Source organism: Scylla paramamosain, chromosome 43 (assembly GCF_035594125.1).
Source record: "Scylla paramamosain isolate STU-SP2022 chromosome 43, ASM3559412v1, whole genome shotgun sequence".
NCBI lineage: Eukaryota > Metazoa > Arthropoda > Malacostraca > Decapoda > Portunidae > Scylla > Scylla paramamosain.
In genome coordinates, this window is record NC_087193.1 from 9,784,784 (window position 1) to 9,802,283 (window position 17,500).

Below are 17,500 nucleotides of genomic sequence, written 5' to 3' on the forward strand. Positions count from 1 at the left end.
CCCACCTTTTATTTATTTATTTTTGCTAGTGTACTTTCCCTTCCTCTTTAACGGGAACCTTCAGAACACTTGAGTTTATCCTGTCAAGCTTCCTTCGCATTACTAGAACTTTAACGTCATAGGAGCATTAGTACGTCGTGTGTGTGCGTGTTATTCTCTCTGACTGACGTTCTCACACACCTGCTTTTCACACACACACACACACACACACACGCCAGACAACACCCTTTGCATACATATATACCATTCATGCCGGGTCATACCATACACACATTCATGAAAACGAACGTAATTCACCATATCACACATATCAATACGCCATACGTATACACAAATTCCAATACAGATAATTAAATATTCATTATGGTAATTCAAATGCACACTTTTTTGTATATTTTATAATGCAGGTGTTAATATACAAATATGTACTGTAATGCGTATAAAGAAAGTATAGTTACATAATACGAGAAGTAGTATAAATGCTGTAACAAGAATAACCAATAAGAGAAAGTGATTTTGGTTTAATGCCGTATTAAAGTATATAAAATTTCTCTGTAACGAAATGCTGTAACGATAATGACCATTAAAACGAGGTTGTTTTCGTTTAGTTTCCTATAAAATGTACCGTTTTCTACAATACGTTTTGTAAAGAAAATTCTAAGTATAACATACGTAGCACCAAATCTATTAAAAATAATAAAAGAAAAAAGACGTCACTAGTAACGAGCGGGAATGATCATCACTAAAATTATTTTTCTTTAGTTTCCTGTAAAATACACCGTTTTCTACATTGTGCTTTCTTCAAAATTACCAGGTAAGTACGTACAACTCGCATATAGCACCAACTTTATTAAGAAAACCAAATAGAATAAGATAAAATAAATAAAAGAAAACTAGGATAATATATCAGTGGTGATTCATATGTGGCACCAAATCTATTAAAATAATAAAATAACTAATGATAACAAATAACAATAATGACCGTTACATCGAAACTATTTTCGTTTAGTTTCCTATAAAACTACGTCGTTTTCTATGTTAGGTTTTCCTTAAAATTTCTAGGTCCAACTCGCACGGAGCACCAAATCTATTAAAAATAAATAAAACAATAAAACAGTAACGAAAAAAGTAATGACGACTAAATGATAAATCGCACGGTGCACCAAATCTATTACAATAACAATAACAACAAAAACAAACCAATGGTAACGAGCAACAATGACTTATAATATAATAAAAGTAATTTGGTCAGATTTAACAGAAACTAGCATAGACAGAGCACTGACTAGTTTAATTTGTAAACTTCACCACAACCACCACCACCATCACCACCTCACTCCTCCCCTCTCGCACAATGCAATTTGACCACCTCGTATATAAAAGATTCTACAAAAATAATCAGACACAACAAATAAAGTATACATATAATAAAATAAGTAACGATCTAACTACCAGAATAATATAAGGACAAGTTTTACTGTGACTACCAACTACCTCTATTTACATTCCCGTCCCGATGATATATGTTGCGTTGAGTTCACGTATTTGCGGTGCTGTGTGTGGATTAGTACGCAAGGACGTTAAAATTTTCCCTAAAACACAACGGATCGTGTGACACCTCTCTCCCGGCTGCACTCAACGCTGACTGAGGCAACGATAGGCTTGTGACGATAGCCTACGACACCTTTCACCACGGCAAAACTATCGTACTTGAGGGGAAGAATGTCGTACTTGACCAAAAAAAGTTTACGAGGCATTAAAGGGAGACATAAAAGCGACAGATGTCAACAGCAGAAAACAATAGAAGACAGATGTCAACAGAAGAAGAAAACAATCATAAAACAATAAATAAAATATAAACGGGTGTTCAGCTGTGGCGACTCCTGACGGACCAAGGCGAAATATGTATTAGGTTTAACTATTATCGAACATTACCATTAATTAAGAAGTTATGGACGAAATAACTGTCTGGTGAATGATAAAATGCTATTCCTATCCTCAATGTAATTTTGTAACTTGAAAACTGAATAGGGAGTGAGTGAATGAGGAAGAATTACTGAAAGAGAAAACTAGAGTGGGAATGGGAGGGTGGGGGAGAGATAAGAGACGGGTGAGGGAGGGGGATTAGGGGAAAGAGAGGGAGGGTAAGAAGAGTGTGGGAGGTAGGGGAGGAGGAGGGACGAGTTGTCAGTTATCATGAACTTTCGAAATGTGCATAAGTGGAAAAAAAAAAAAAAAGAGAGAAGAAGAAGAAGAAAAGAAATATTAACAAAACTGGCTCAGGGTGACGGAGTTGTGTGACGGTGAACTAGACGAGAAAGAAGCATTTTGGAATTTTTTTGTTTGGTAACGTGTGGAAAGGAACAACATTAGAAAGGGAAATTAACTGACTCACATTTTTGAGACGAAAGATGAGCAAGGAACGATCTTAAATGTCCACCAAGTCATCTATACAATTGAACAGTGTGATTACTTTAACTATCTTCCATATCTTTATAACTTTATAGCTTACTACACTTGTATTACGTATATGTAAGGTCCTAAGAGTAAGAAGAAAAAACTCAGTAACTGTATAATATAATTCTGACGAGAGAAAAAAATGAATAAAAAAAAAAAAAACTAAGCTTCTTATAAAAATTAATGTAAACGCTTCCGAAGTCGAGAAAAAGAAATGTGTGTGTGTGTGTATGTGTGTGTATGTAGGAGGAGGAGGAGGGCAGCGGTAACGGCAGTGAGAAGGAGGTATGGAGAAACGTGTAGGGCCACTAAATTTTAACGATAATATCCCTACACGGCGGTACACCAGCCATATCATCTAGTTGGTCGCCAGGCCATTAGATGTCAGGCTACTCGGTGCTTCCTGGCCACTGTTTTCCTTAATTTCACCTTAGTGATAACCTACTTCGGTTTACTCCAGTTACAAGGTTCTCAAAATATATTAACAAACTTAGGGAACACCTGATAACCTTGGTAAAAAAGAGGTATTGGAGAAATTGATGAAAATACTCGAAGAAAGAGAAAACGGACACGAAAGTGTGGAAGAAAATGGAAGTTATTCCGGGTAAACTGAAGGTGTTTCGAGTATATCGTTTATGTCTGGGGAAGGAAGGTGATGGGGGTCCTGGAGGGTGTAGATAGTGAGGAAGGTGAGAGGACTGAAGGTACAGGGAGGGAGATGATGGGCTGAACAAGGGAGGGAATGACTGCCAGCACGAGGGATGGAGTGTGGGAGGCGCGTTGCTATGTTGGCTTAACTGGCTCGCTCTTCAGGTACAGCCTTGAAGAACAACTGGCACACGTAGGTGACCTTGTCTGGAAGGTAACTAACTGTTAGAGAGCTGCTACAATTAATACTATCACCACCACCATCACTTCTATTACTACTACAGCTACCACTACGGCTACTACTATTATTGCTACAACTATCCAAAACAGCATGAATAACAAGTAAAATAAAATAATAGCATTAAATGATGGGAGAAATAAACTAAATGCAACTACTATTACTATCAACTACTACTACTACTACTACTACGGCCACTACAACTATAAAACATTAACAACGTAATAAAACAAATAATACCACAAAATCCACCATGAAAACAAAACAAACTAAACATACGTAAACACCATTATTAAAAGAAGAAACCCCAACAAATCACTATATACGAGTCAAACCCAACAAAGAAAACGGAACCAAAATTCAAAAAACAAATCACAGAAAACGCTTACCCATGGCAGTGACGAGGCGCTGCGGCTTCACTTCATTACGCACGAGGAAGTAATACACAGGAAGCCCAGTAACGATGACTGCAAGGGCGGCCGCCACCTCCAGGGGATTCCTTATGACGGGCATGACGCACAGGAAGAAGGAGAGGATGCTGAAGATGATAGGGAAGCCGATCCACACCTGTAGGGTATAGATGGATAGATGATGTTATGTATCTGATGGAAGAGGAACACACCAAAGAACAACAGGAAAATGGTAAAAAAAATGCAAGAGATGAATGGGGGATGAATGGAGAGCTGTTACTATATAATATACATTTACCCTTTCTCACCCCTTCACCTTTCTGAGGCAACCCGTCCCCTCACTCACCTTGATGGGCCGCGCCAGGTTGGGCTGCTTCACGCGGAACCAGAAGAAGGTACTCAGACACAAGAGCGCCAGCAGGTTCCCGGAGAAGGATAAATAGTTGATGAGCACACGAACATCTGAAGTCACGAACATCAGCATAGACAGCACCGCCTGGAGGACACAAGGGCACTGAGACACACACACACACACACACACACACAGGATAATAAATGGTCAATAAAAGATAATTTGAAAGTTTGCATAGACAGACACAGATAAACACACACACAAACACACACACACACACAGAGGAGTGAACGGAAGCACCTCATAAGAAGCGGCCATTAAAGGAGGGCAAATTAGGAGTTTACAGAGACAGACATGCATTTCAGCACACATTCCGGACACAGAGACAATTCGGAACGACATGACCGCCGCTCCGATGCTGATTCGGTTACGTAACAGCATCATTTTCACTCTTATTGGAGGTCCGTACTACTCAGGGCAAGGCGGGATGAATTTCAAGTGTGGTAATTGTACTACACTGAACGAATAAAAGTGTTAGTGTATTCCATTGTGTCAACGTAACTAGGGAAGAAACAACTGTAGTGGAGGCAGTGCATCTGATCAGACGTATTATTATGTTTTTGTTCTCTCTCTCTCTCTCTCTCTCTCTCTCTCTCTCTCTCTCTCTCTCTCTCTCTCTCTCTCTCTCTCTGTAATTACGATTTTTTTTAAAGATTTCAGGAATGATTAATCAAATTTTCATGGGTGTTTTTCCTACTGACGTTGCAGAATTCGTGTTAAATTTCGTTACTTTCACCACAGGCTGTTAAATGTAAAACGTCAAGATTTCAGACACTACAGCACTCAAAGGGTTAAATTTCAGAAGCTAAAGCACTCAAAGGGTTAAACTTCAGGCGCTATAAGTACTCAAAGAATTAAACTTCAAGATCTACTCAGAGGGTCAAACTTCAGACTCTACAGCACTCAAAGGGTCAAACTTGAGACGTTACAACAATTAGAGGGTTAAAGAGAAACCTACAGAGAAGAAGAGGGAGATGACAGGTGTGTTGTTATCCACGTGCACGAAGGACAGGGCGCGAGGCAGGTGACCGCGGCGCGAACCCACAAACAGCAGTCTGGACGTGGCGAAGGTGCTGCCGTTGAGACCACCACTGATAGAACACGCCACGAAGATTGGAATCGTCCACGCCATCATCCCCAGAGCCAGGTTGCCGAATGTCTGGGAAAGGCAGGGGATCAGTGAGGGGGGCGGAAGGGGAGGCCAGGGGATCAGTGGGAGTGGGAGGGAGTAAAGGCAGTGAGCGATGTCAAATGTCACGGACGTTATATTGTGTCTGAGATAATGAAGATAGCAGCAGAAGAAAAGGACGGAGGAAGTACTATGGGAGGGGTAGAGACGGATGGGAGTAGGAAAGAAAAGACTGATTGTTATAGAAAACTGAAGCTGGGAAAGAGTAAAGTTAAGAGAAACGGAGAAAATACAAGCGGAAGTAAGAGGAAGAGAAACTAGTGTGGGAGAACCAGAGAGGAATGGGAGTAGGGAAAGAAAGGAGTGGAAGAAATCGAAGAAACACTGCTACTGAAAAAGGAAAGTAGGAAAGAGAGTAAAGAGAAACGGAAGTGGAAATGAAAAGGAGAGATAGAAGAGTAGTCTGTGAGGAAGAAAATACAGTGGAATCCTTTTTTTTTTCTGTGAGGAATGAAACGCAAGGTATTTTTTTTTAATGTGGCGAGAAATTGAGTTGGTGCAGAAAGGAAGTAAGAATAGTTACACAAAAATCACCGCTGGAGAAAATGGAAGAGAGAGAGTTAAGCAAGGATGGAGAAACAGAGAGAGAGAGAGAGAGAGAGAGAGGTAGGTTAGCGTTGATGGAGAAAGTAAGGGCGAGAGGAATGAAGTGAGTGAAGGAGGGAGGAAAGAGTGGAGGTTATGTGAGAGAATAACTTTCAAAATGTGTTTGTGACCTTGCATGCATTTGTTATATTGTTGTTGTTGTTGTTGTTGTTGTTGCTGAGTTCAATATCAAGCAATAATGACATCACTAATTAGTTCTCTCTCTCTCTCTCTCTCTCTCTCTCTCTCTCTCTCTCTCTCTCTCTCTCTCTCTCTCTCTCTCTTATTCCCATACGCTTGGTTTAACGGGGATCCCTGACGCCTACGGGAATTGTGAGTTATCTAACTTTCACTGCACACACACACACACACACACACACACACACACACACACACACACACACACACACACACACACACACACACACACACACACACACACACACACACACACACTCTCTCTCTCTCTCTCTCTCTCTCTCTCTCTCTCTCTCTCTCTCTCTCTCTCTCTCTCTCTCTCTCTCTCTCCTCTCTCTCAAGAAAAACAAATCTCTACCCAAGAAAGCACACGAAACAAATAATTTCTGCTCATTTCTTTTTTTTTTACGTTAGGTTAAGTTAGTTTAGTTTAGGATAGGTTAGGTTTAGTTAGGTTAGATTAAGTTAGAACAGGTAAAGTACGGTTAGGTTTAGATTATGTTAGGTTAGGTTACGTTAGGTTAGGTTAGGTTAGATTATGTTAGCTTAGGTTAGGTTAGGTTAGGTTAAGTTAGATAAGTGTCCATCTTCACTCACCACAGCCACAGCAGGCGAGGAGAGCAGCAGGTCCTTGGGCAGCACAGCGAAGTAAGCCACGTTGGTCAGCATGTAGATTATTATGACGATAGTGACCGAGATGGCGATGGCTCGGGGCATGTTTCTGAAAGGGAAAGGACAAGGTGAACAACATGCGTGAGTGTGTGTGTGTGTGTGTGTGTGTGTGTGTGTGTGTGTTGCTACGTACCTGAATGGGTCTTTCAGCTCCTCCATAATACTGTTGAGGCTGTCCCTGCAAACACACAGAAAGAGAGAATGAATATAAAGAAAAGAGAGAGAGGAGGAAAAATAAAATTAACCTGATCATACTTACTCAGACATAAACAAATCAATAAATAACTCACCTAACCTTAAAAGAAAAAAAGAAAAAAAGCTCAAAAAGGACATATAAACTATATCAAAAGACACACATAACTTACCAGCCTTCATAAGCGTACAGAGTGTGGTAGAAGGCAGTGGCCACCATGGTAGGGCTGGTGGAGGTGCCTTCCATGGGGTCCTTGAAGTTATCGGTGGTGCCTCGGAACAGGTGAAAGAACCCTACCATGATGATCATGATGAGGGCGAGTACCTTCGTGAGCGCAAGAATGTCCTGCACTTTGGTGGCCCAACGGACTCGCCTCGCGTTGATGTAGGTGAGCAGCACTGGGTTGATGCAGGATAAGCAGTCACGTTAAAATGGACAGCAGTAATTCTTCAGTAGGGGAATGAGAGGAGACTTATGTGATGTAACAGGGAATGAAGAGACTAAGTTGTTGTAGGGAGGAATGGGCGAGGGGGGAGACGAAGTTAGTGTAAATGAATGTATATTTTGTTTATTTATCTTTTTTTTTTTTTATGAAAGAGGGACTGTACCTTAGAGCAACACAAAGGCTCAGGAAATGTCCACTGTATGTCCACAAATGCCCGCTGAAAAATGAATGCATCCAGTCAACACAAAACTGACAGAGGCGGAGAACAGCAGCAGATTACGAGAAAAGATATCCAGATGAGTATCACAAAATTAGTACAGAAGGAAGAAGTTACCGGCAGTTATTAACGTGGACAAGGATGACAGCCGGCACAACATATGAAACGACCGCCTCCTTGTTCCTGATTGGGCCAGGACACGATTTACCGAAGCTTCTTGAAAATTAACCTTATTCAAGGATTTTTGGAAAATAAACCGTATGATCGAGGTACTGGAAAATAAATCTTATAACAATGAAAGCCTTTAGGACAGAAAGTCGCTTTAACCTAACTGTGTATATTATGAGGTGTAGGAGACGGAGAGACAAGCTAGAAAGAACTGTCAGACCAGAGGGCCAAAGTGAGCAAACCGCCTGTCACACAACTAATAAGTAAAGCCTGGCAACTGTAATGCAGTCCAGAGTAAAATGTAAGTTATACGTACATTGCCAGAAAGGAATTGGGTGTGTGTGTACGATGTGTTTTCGCATTGAGTGTTAACTGTGTGAAAAATTCGAATTAACCATGTAATGTGAAGTGTTTCGAGATATTCATTTTAGAACAGTGACATCAAACAAACATAACACTCACGCCTTCCCCATGAAGTGTTTAAAGTTATCAAGCCATTTGTCATAATTATCTCAGCTTCAGTACGATCTTGGAGAGTCAAATATTCTCCGTCTTACTTATAATATTGAGATCATGGCAACACCTGCACAATTACATGTGTAACAGTTCAGAACTACTGCATAATGTATTACTGCTCACACCTGCGCCTCTCCTTTCCTTCCCCTCATTCTTCACTTTTGGATGTTAATGTTACTTAATGAAGCACTTGGGACTGTACAGTAAAACATTAAACAACACCTTGATATTCCCACTGATGCTGTACTTTCATTAGCCACTGTTAGATGGCTTCATTCTCTTAAAACCATTCAGTGAAATCATCTCTTGTTAGTAATGAAGGTATGACTGCAGTGAATGACTAATTAAAGAATCAAATTGTAATTGTACTCAAGAATGTAATGAAAGTAATGCTATGCTACTGAAACGGGTAACTCGCACGTGCATAATTTATCACGTATGTTTGTACGTGATGATATCAATTGTAGATGGTGTAGAGTTCCCTTAGTGACAGGCTGAATGTTATGAAGCAGTAAAGGATAGCAGGGGTAAAGTCTCGGCAACAGGAGCTTTTTTAGTCTTTTAAGTGTCTTATATTTCATCTCATCATTTCCAGTCAGGTGCAGTCCTCATACAATGGAAGCAGTCTGTCGCAGTGTTTGTCTTCATTAGTTTTCATGTCGTGTCTTTCTCTTCACGAAGGACATTGCGCACTACAGAGATAGACAGCAAGAAAAATACACATTATGACACTCTTATAAGCTCTCAGGCACTCGCAGGCATGGACACACAGATAAAACACTTGTACACACACACACACACTTGCAGGTAAACACTAAGGATCTTGTTTCTCTGAGGAGTTCGTGACAGAGCCTACCAAGCCATCATTATTTTCTGAGTCCACAAAGCAATGCAGCTCGAACTGGTTTGTTACTTCACGATTCGAACTTGAACGCGTCGTTGTAGTATAGAAGAACGAACAAAATAATTAGATGCTTAGAAGTGCTTATTTTTTTCTTTGTTGGGATCAAGTTTCCGTATGGTCCGCGCAGAATGCCGAGGAACGAAAGGCCGAGTGTGTTTGACAAGGCCATTGTTAACAATAAATGATAAGTAGATAAGACATAATAAAACAAATACATAGCAGGAAATAAAATAAACGAATGACTGAGTGTTCGACGGAGCGCGTGAGAGCAATAGGAGATAAAAAGATCAATAAATAAGATACAATAAAATAAATGAATGGAAAGAGATAAAAACAATAAACGTCCTTCATTTTCATAAATTAACAATACATAAAAAAAAATAAAATAAAACAAACCAAAACAGAAAAAAAAAATACTAGACTGACCTTGGTTCTACACACATACACACAAACACACACACAGGAAACACTCACGAATAAGCAATATCCCAATGATGCGCAGCGCTGACTGAGGCGGGGTCTGTTCATTAGGGAAGAAAGGCTGCACCACGTAATTTGCGAAGGTGAGCGCCGCCACCGCCCTGCTGCCCGGGATGGCGATGGTCACGGTCATCCAAATCAAGATGAAGGCAGGCATGGGTCCGTACGCCTCGTGTAGGTACGTGTAGTTGCCACCACTCTGGGGAATCATCGTACCTGTGATGAAGAAGCACAGGTATATTTCAGTGTGTGTGTGTGTGTGTGTGTGTGTGTGTGTGTGTGTGTGTGTGTGTGTGTGTGTGTGTGTGTGTGTTTCATATGATGGTATAATTTTACTCTTTTATTTTATTATATTTATTTTTTTGCTATTTTTGTTATTTACGTTTTCTTTTTCTTTTTATCGAGTTATCCAGTAGTGTAAATGTTGTTGTTCTCTATTTGGATCATAACCTAATTCATATTCTTCATCTTTTATTTAGTCTGTATTTTTGTGGTCGATAAAATCTGTCCATCTGTCTGTCTATTCGTGTGTGTGTGTGTGTGTGTGTGTGTGTGTGTGTGTGTGTGTGTGTGTGGTGTGCACAAGTGTATGCATGTGCTCGTCAGCGTAGTTACATTTTCTAGTTTTTCTTTAAACGTAGACACGAAAATATCAGCAAAAGATTTTCTATTTCTAATTTTTGCAGTTCTTTTTTCTTTTTTTTTTTTGCTGTTGTTGCAAATCATCTTTCTTGAGGTGTATCGTCTGTAAAGCGACTGGAACGGACCAAAACTTGAGAGAGAGAGAGAGAGAGAGAGAGAGAGAGAGAGAGAGAGAGAGAGAGAGAGAGAGAGAGAGAGAGAGAGAGAGAGAGAGAGATCTGGACACTTCACATAACACGTTCCTACAGAGCCTTTAGAGGGTGAACTAGAGGATGGGTCACGAGTGGACACCCAGAAAGTTAGCGGACAGCAAGATTTATAAGCAGCAGTAAGCGTTGCAGAGTATACGGTTACATGAGAAACCCCGGCACACTTGTCAGGAATTGGTCCGTCCATGGCTGCCAAATGTGGGAGAATGTATCATGGCGACTTTATTCCTAGAAGTTTCGGAGCATAAATTCGAGTATTCCTGTTTGTAATGAAGGTTGTGATGGTTTTCTGGGATGTTTTCATGATTGCAGTGATTGTTTAACCCTGACACATCTTTTCTTACTCTACAGCTGCCTGATAATTGCAAAATCTATTCTTTTTAATCCTCTTCTTTCTTGTACATGCTTATAAAGATTTTATGCATGATTTCTAGTGTTGTTAATTCTTGCATATCCCAGTAAAAGGGTTGTTAACACGTGTTCTGTTGCCTTGGATTTCACGGAAGTTTTCATGAAGGTAGTGGTAGTAATAAGTGTCCTGCGCCATCAGTGGACTAACACATTCAAGAGAATCTGACTACTCATCTCTGTGGTCTTTGAAAATAGTCCTTATAAGATAGGAAACCATGTACTATGAGTTCCAGTGTCTGTGAAACAAAAATTGGTTTAGGCGCCTTAGACCCGCATTCTAAAACTTGTACAACACATCTCCATTACATTTAAAGCCTCTAGTTAAAGTTAAGCGGGTTTTTAAGGATGTTTTTTACGTTTTTTAGTGACGGATTAACAAGATTGCTACATTAACAGGAGAAACACCCTTGAGATCCAGGCTAATCATTTTGAAAACTGTAGTGTTAAGTGAGCGAAACATTTTGAAATATAGTCCCAAATAGACTGACTGGTGAGCAGATGAGTGTTTGCGGGAAGAGACTGGTTTCATTGAGCCAGTGAAGGGTGCGCCTGCATAATGAGTGGCGAATCAACATATATTTTTCGTTTCTCAAGATCAGAAATCAAGATAGAACAAAAAAATAAAGGGTTCAGGCTTGAGGAAAGTTAGATTTAAAAAAAGAGTTGGTTCTTCAATAAAGTGGCAGATGAGTGGAGTAGACTTAGTAATAATATTGTTAGTGATGAGTCATTAAGAAGCTTTGCAAGGAGATTACTCAATTTTATGAATAAGGATAACAGGTGGCAATAGGTACGGACTGCCACGTGTAGGACTGATGGCTTCTTTCACCAACCCTCATTTTCTTTTGCTCTTATGCTTTACTCTTATAATTCCTTTTTAAACCAAGTACTCAGCAGACTATAACGTGTTGGTACGCTTAGCCGTCGTCCTTCAGGCAAAAAAAAAGAAAGAAAACAAGAGCTCTCTGAAGACGACCCTGATGCAGAGCAAGACGCCGCTGTCAAGAATAGTAAACAGAGGGAGGGCGAGCACCACCTGACACACCCACTCGCCCAAAAAACTCGTCGACATTATCCACAGCTTTTTTTTTAAGAACACTGACACCTTCAACAAACAAAAGCGTGGCACTGAGAGAGAGAGAGAGAGAGAGAGAGAGAGAGAGAGAGAGAGAGAGAGAGAGAGAGAGAGAGAGAGAGAGAGAGAGAGAGAGAGAGAGAGAGAGAGAGAGAGAGAGAGAGAGAGAGAGAGAATGAAAGGAAGGTCAATATTAAATTTTTCTCCATTTTTCTCTCTCTCTCTTGGTAATAATTTTAGCATATTAATATTATTCTCAGGTGCAGTTGCGTCCATAAATATAGGGAAAGTGTGTGTGTGTGTGTGTGTGTGTGGTGTGTGGTGTGTGTGTGTGTGTGTGTAACGTCGTGTGATTCCTGACTTGCCCAGGGTGGTGCATGACAGTGAGGCGGCGAGTCCTTGTATGAAATGACATATGTGAATTTAAGATAAGCTGCATATGAATATTCTTAAACATATAATCATTCTTAATTATTTCACTGTCTTGCCTCGCTTACTTTTAACTGGCTCAAGTCAAAAGTATTTGGGTTTTCAAGGAAGTTTTTCGTGGTTTTAGTGAGAGTTTAACCAGAAAAAAAAACTTACGTACATATGTTGCATTATTAAAAAGTTTTGTGTCCTTTCCTGGCTGCTTTTTAAATCTAGTGGAAGCTGTTTGGGTTTTCAAGGAAGGTTTCGTGATTTTAGTGAAAGTTTAACCAGAAAAAAAAATACATACATACATAGGCTGATATATTAAAAAACCTCAGCGTCCTCTCTTGGCTACTTTTTTCACTTCTAATAGTAAGCTATTTAGATTTACGAGGAGTTTTCATGATTCTAGTGATAATTCAACGACGAATGTGCATGGACAGTAAAAAAAGAGAGAGAGAGAGAGAGAGAGAGAGAGAGAGAGACAGAGAGAGAGAGAGAGAGAGAGAGAGAACTTGGGCTAATCATTTTACGTGGCCTTTGGAAATGGTCCGGATGAGAAAACAGTTACAAATAATGAAAGACTTAATGATTTCTCAATAAAATACGATGAAGTAATGACGTCAACATTTTGCACCCACCAGTTGAGTTCCTTCAGTACTCTACTCTTTACTCGTTCACATTATTATTATTATTTTTTTTTTCATATAAGAGTTCTGGCCAAGGGAAGGCAGAAAAAAAGACCCTCAGGAAGTCCCCAAAGAGCAGAACCTCAGTTTTTTGTGCCACGGATGATCAGACTGTGAGTTAAGGGTGTTATTACTGAAATTAAAATGAAAACTTGAATATTCTGCGCATTAAAACAACTTAGGCACAGAGAGAGAGAGAGAGAGAGAGAGAGAGAGAGAGAGAGAGAGAGAGAGAGAGAGAGAGAGAGATGAGAGAGAGAGAAAGAGAGAGAGAGAGAGAGCACGTGCGCGAGAACCACCTGTAGAGGCGTGAAATTACCCACACCTGCATACACCTGCACTTTTTTCCACCACCTGTCTCATACCTCATACATCTTTTTTTTCCCACCCTGTATATAATCCACACCCAATACCTCTTTTTCCACCACCCTGTATATAACTTTCATCACCTATTCCTCATTTTTTACCACTCTGTCTATAATGAACATTTATACCTCTTTTTCCACCACCCTGTATATAACTTTCATCACCTATTCCTCATTTTTTACCACTCTGTCTATAATGAACATTTATACCTCCCTTTTCCATCACCCTATTCGCACCCCCGTTTTCTTTTACCTAGCTCGGCGTAGCACAGGGCGCCAACAATGGACATAACGCCAGGAGATCATCCACACTATAAGGGACATCCCGACAGATCCCGTGTACTGCACTACTGCTCTTGGCGCTACAAAGATCCCTGTGCCAATGATGTTCCCCACCGATGATTCCCACGCAGTTGACTAGGCCACAGTTCTTGCTTGAGTCCCACAGCTGATTCACTTTTTTCAACATCGCTCGCCCTTCAGTTCCCTCACGTTCTTGTCTTCTGTTGGTTTCATTTCTCCCTTATCAGCGTCCGTTTTCTTTCCCCTGTTTCGCGTGTCGATTCCAGGTATGTTCACTTGTATAGTTTGTGCGGTTTCCTCTGACTTGCAATTCTGGTTTTCCCCCGTGCGTGGTTTTCTTTTCCCCGTGTGACCCGCCGCCGTGTGTGTCTGCCTCTTCTTTGGTCTCTATACTGGCTTTTGCTTCGCGTTTTCTGTCTCGGCGGAGGATTGGTGGAGTTGTTTCGTCGCCAGGTGTTACTAAGTCATTATCTGTCACAGGTGTTACGTGTTTCGGTGGTTTATCATCTATTTCTGTATTTCTTTTCACATCAGTGCTTATGCTCCTCTTCTCTCTCCCTTCTTTCTCCTCACTCGTCACTTCTTGCAGTTGTTTCTCCGTATCATTCATCTTATTTACTTCAATATTTTCATGCTTGTTTCCTTTTTCAGTTGTAATGTCAGTATCGGAATCGTCGAATGCCTTATTATCCATGACTAAGCAATTTCAGTTGCTTCCGTACAGCGACAGCAAGCGAGCGAGCAGAGGAGGCAGGAGCAACAGACACACGCACAACACAAACAGGCGTTTCGGGTGCTCACTGACGGGGAGAAGCGAGGTTGCCAACATGCAAGAGGAGTCGAGAGGTGCAGCCCTACAGCTTTCACTTAAACCCACTTTCCTGCGACTTCTGGAAACCCCCCAGCCTTCAGCCTGCTTGGTCCTGCTCTCTCCAGCCCAGCCTCGAACAAGTCGTTCAGATTAGTAGTACCAGTAATACTCGTATATTTGTTGAAAGAAAATGAGAGTGGCTGGAAGAAGAGTGTGCTATGAATATGAAGCCTCACCATATTATTCTCACATATTGCTAGTCAGGCCGTCAGGCGTCGTGACTGTCTGTCATATGAGGTCTTTAGAATAACAAAAGCCAGCAACTCGACCGGCAACCCGCCTCAGTGTTTTTTTTTTTTTTTTCCAGGAAACTCAGTCACGACAGGCAAAGGCATGGTACCTCTTCTGTCAGCTCGCATTAACACAGAACCTGTTGCAGTGCTCCAAAGTTAGCTCCCTGCATCCCCTTTTGTAGCTTTTCGATGATTCCACACGGCGATTTATTTGATGCGGATACAGACTAATGCTTTCAAATGTAAGCAAATGTACAATGGTTTCAAAGTGCACAATGGTGGGCGTAGCGGTCCTTCTCGTGTGATGGTGGAATGCAGATGCGCAAACCTCCGTTATGAATGGTGAGGGCACAAAAAAAATTTCTCCATCCTGCCTCATTGCCAGAGACACGAGCAAGCACACAAGTAAGCACAGTTCTTCCCTCCTACGCCGATCCCCCGCCCTTGTAAGACTGATTCATGCAACAGTGGCAATACATAGAACAATGTTGCGGTGTGCACGTAATATCTCGGTCGCGGCTGAGAGAAAACATCACTTGTCACTTATCACTTAGACAACAGTAACTTATTGTAAAAGACTGGGATGTCATGACCTTCACAGCTGACTTTATCAATTCTTTCCTGTATATCTTTGAAAGGCACAATACAACTTATTCCTATATCACATCTTTGGCAACCACAACACAGACCAGGTTCTGCTTGCCGGCATTTGTGTGTGGGTGCAGTGACATCTTTTGCGGAGCTTAAAACGTGTAACCTTTATTGCAGCTTTCACCAAATGTTCCCTCGACACTTGCACGTCTCACGCACCACGTCAAGCGCCCATCCACGGCCACTGCCTCATCCACGGCCCGGGCACCGCAGTGGAAGGAAGACAAGACTAGGTGGGATAGTGCAGATCTACTTCACCTTTGCATAGAGTGAGAGTCTTGAAAGTTGTCAGCAGGCGCGTCGAGGACAGAGAAATGTTGAAGAACAGACAAATTAAGGACTGGGAAGAGATGACTGCGTGAGATAGAATATAAACAAAAGACTGAAAATAAATATCATACAAAATATTAATTCTGACATTCGTTCCTAGTTCGGTTAAGTGAAGGAAAACGTTTGAATTCGTGCCAGTGGTCGTAATCTAAACAAAATCCAGTTAAAAAAAGAAGATAAGCAGAAAAGATTAACAAACTAAGTTACCAGATGACCGCAGCAAAGAGAGCAAGAACGTGGATTAGTACATAGACAATAATTTTAAGAAAGTGGATGGATAAAAAAATAGATTATCATGACAGATCACAACCCTTAAGAGCGCAGGGAGATGCCTAATGTAAGCCGACAGATTATTTTTAAGTCTACTTTCATATACACACACACACACACACACACACACACACATCATTGCTCCATAATGTCCTTTTCTTCCCACAGGTAACAACAGAACTTCCTCCCATGTCGCCGTCCCTTCATCCACCAGTGCTATTGTTACTTGCCTTCCTATCGCTCCATCCCTCATATCCTTTTCCACCCAAGATCGTGAGTTGAAACCGAGATTACATAAGTGAAGAGGATATGATGAAAGAGAGATACGAGACGTCACGGATTGTATGAGGCACGTGCAAGTGGTAGTGGTGGTGGTGGTCATAGGTGACAAGGGAGAGAGATAAGGGAAGGCATGAGGAGATTAAAGAACCTGCCAGTGTTACCTTGTGGGGAAAAAGTAACCTTGGAAAAATGAGTGCGTGGTTGGTGGCGCGTAATGCATATCCTGTGTCAGTGTGTGTGTGTGTGTGTGTGTGTGTGTGTGTGTGTGTGTGTGTAAAATAGAGATATTCTTTTTTACCACGATTTTCTTTATACGTATGTTTTCATTTTTTTTATTGATTCAGTCTAGTCAAACATTCAAAGATGATTTATAGTAAAATGTATACATGTAGTTTTAATCAATGCACTGCTAACAAATACACTCTTGAAAATCTACCTTATCGCTCACTTTCCCTCCAGTAACACAGTAACATTCACTTTTTCTCTCCACCAAGGTGAGAGGTAGAAGTCGATACCTCAGTACCTCTCCCGTGCACCCTCATTTCCCAGTACCCTTCCCATGCACCCTCATTTCCCTGTACCTCTCCCCTGCACCCTTACTCCGCAGTACTTCTTCCCTGCACCCTCACTCTCCAGTACCTCGTTCCTGTACCCTCTTACCTGCCGCCTCCTTTTCATGCCCAGTAGATCCAACATTGCCTAAAGCGGTGTGTGTGTTGTCAAGACGCATTTTTTGTATCCTTGGCTCGTCTTCTGAAGGTCAAGGTAGTCACATATAAGCTGCTGTCAAAGGATACAAAGATAATTGTTCGGATTTTACGTAATGGGTCTTCTATAATGATGGTGAATGCTTGTTAAAGAATCATTGGAGTAAAAAAAAAATATATATTGGTAAATTGCAGTAACGTGATCTGGTGTTTTCCTCGCATGGTGTAGGTTATTGAACAGTCATTGAAATAAAGGTGAATAACTATGAGGGTAAATAGATTTATAAAAACATATGAAATCACTAATAACTACGGCTGA

At 41.0% G+C, this 17,500-nt stretch overlaps 1 protein-coding gene and 1 long non-coding RNA gene across 2 annotated transcripts in view; one reads left to right on the top strand and one right to left on the bottom strand.

Moving 5' to 3' along the window:
* Nucleotides 1-694: 694 nt before the first annotated feature.
* Nucleotides 695-17,500, bottom strand: part of LOC135093678 (Y+L amino acid transporter 2-like) — a 52,603-nt gene continuing 35,797 nt past the window's right edge. Inside the window, exons 3-10 of the mRNA XM_063993182.1 lie at nt 9,727-9,948; nt 7,175-7,400; nt 6,943-6,987; nt 6,735-6,858; nt 5,124-5,324; nt 4,100-4,249; nt 3,733-3,910; nt 695-3,312 (exon numbers count right to left, since the gene is read on the bottom strand). Of these exons, the coding sequence (XP_063849252.1) occupies nt 3,251-3,312; nt 3,733-3,910; nt 4,100-4,249; nt 5,124-5,324; nt 6,735-6,858; nt 6,943-6,987; nt 7,175-7,400; nt 9,727-9,943 (1,203 nt within the window). The 5' untranslated portion in view covers nt 9,944-9,948 and the 3' untranslated portion in view covers nt 695-3,250. The remainder of the gene's footprint in view (nt 3,313-3,732; nt 3,911-4,099; nt 4,250-5,123; nt 5,325-6,734; nt 6,859-6,942; nt 6,988-7,174; nt 7,401-9,726; nt 9,949-17,500) is intronic.
* Nucleotides 15,037-16,909, top strand: LOC135093680 (uncharacterized). The gene is made up of 2 exons (XR_010263456.1): nt 15,037-15,346; nt 15,710-16,909. It is a non-coding gene; the product is annotated as an uncharacterized LOC135093680 (long non-coding RNA).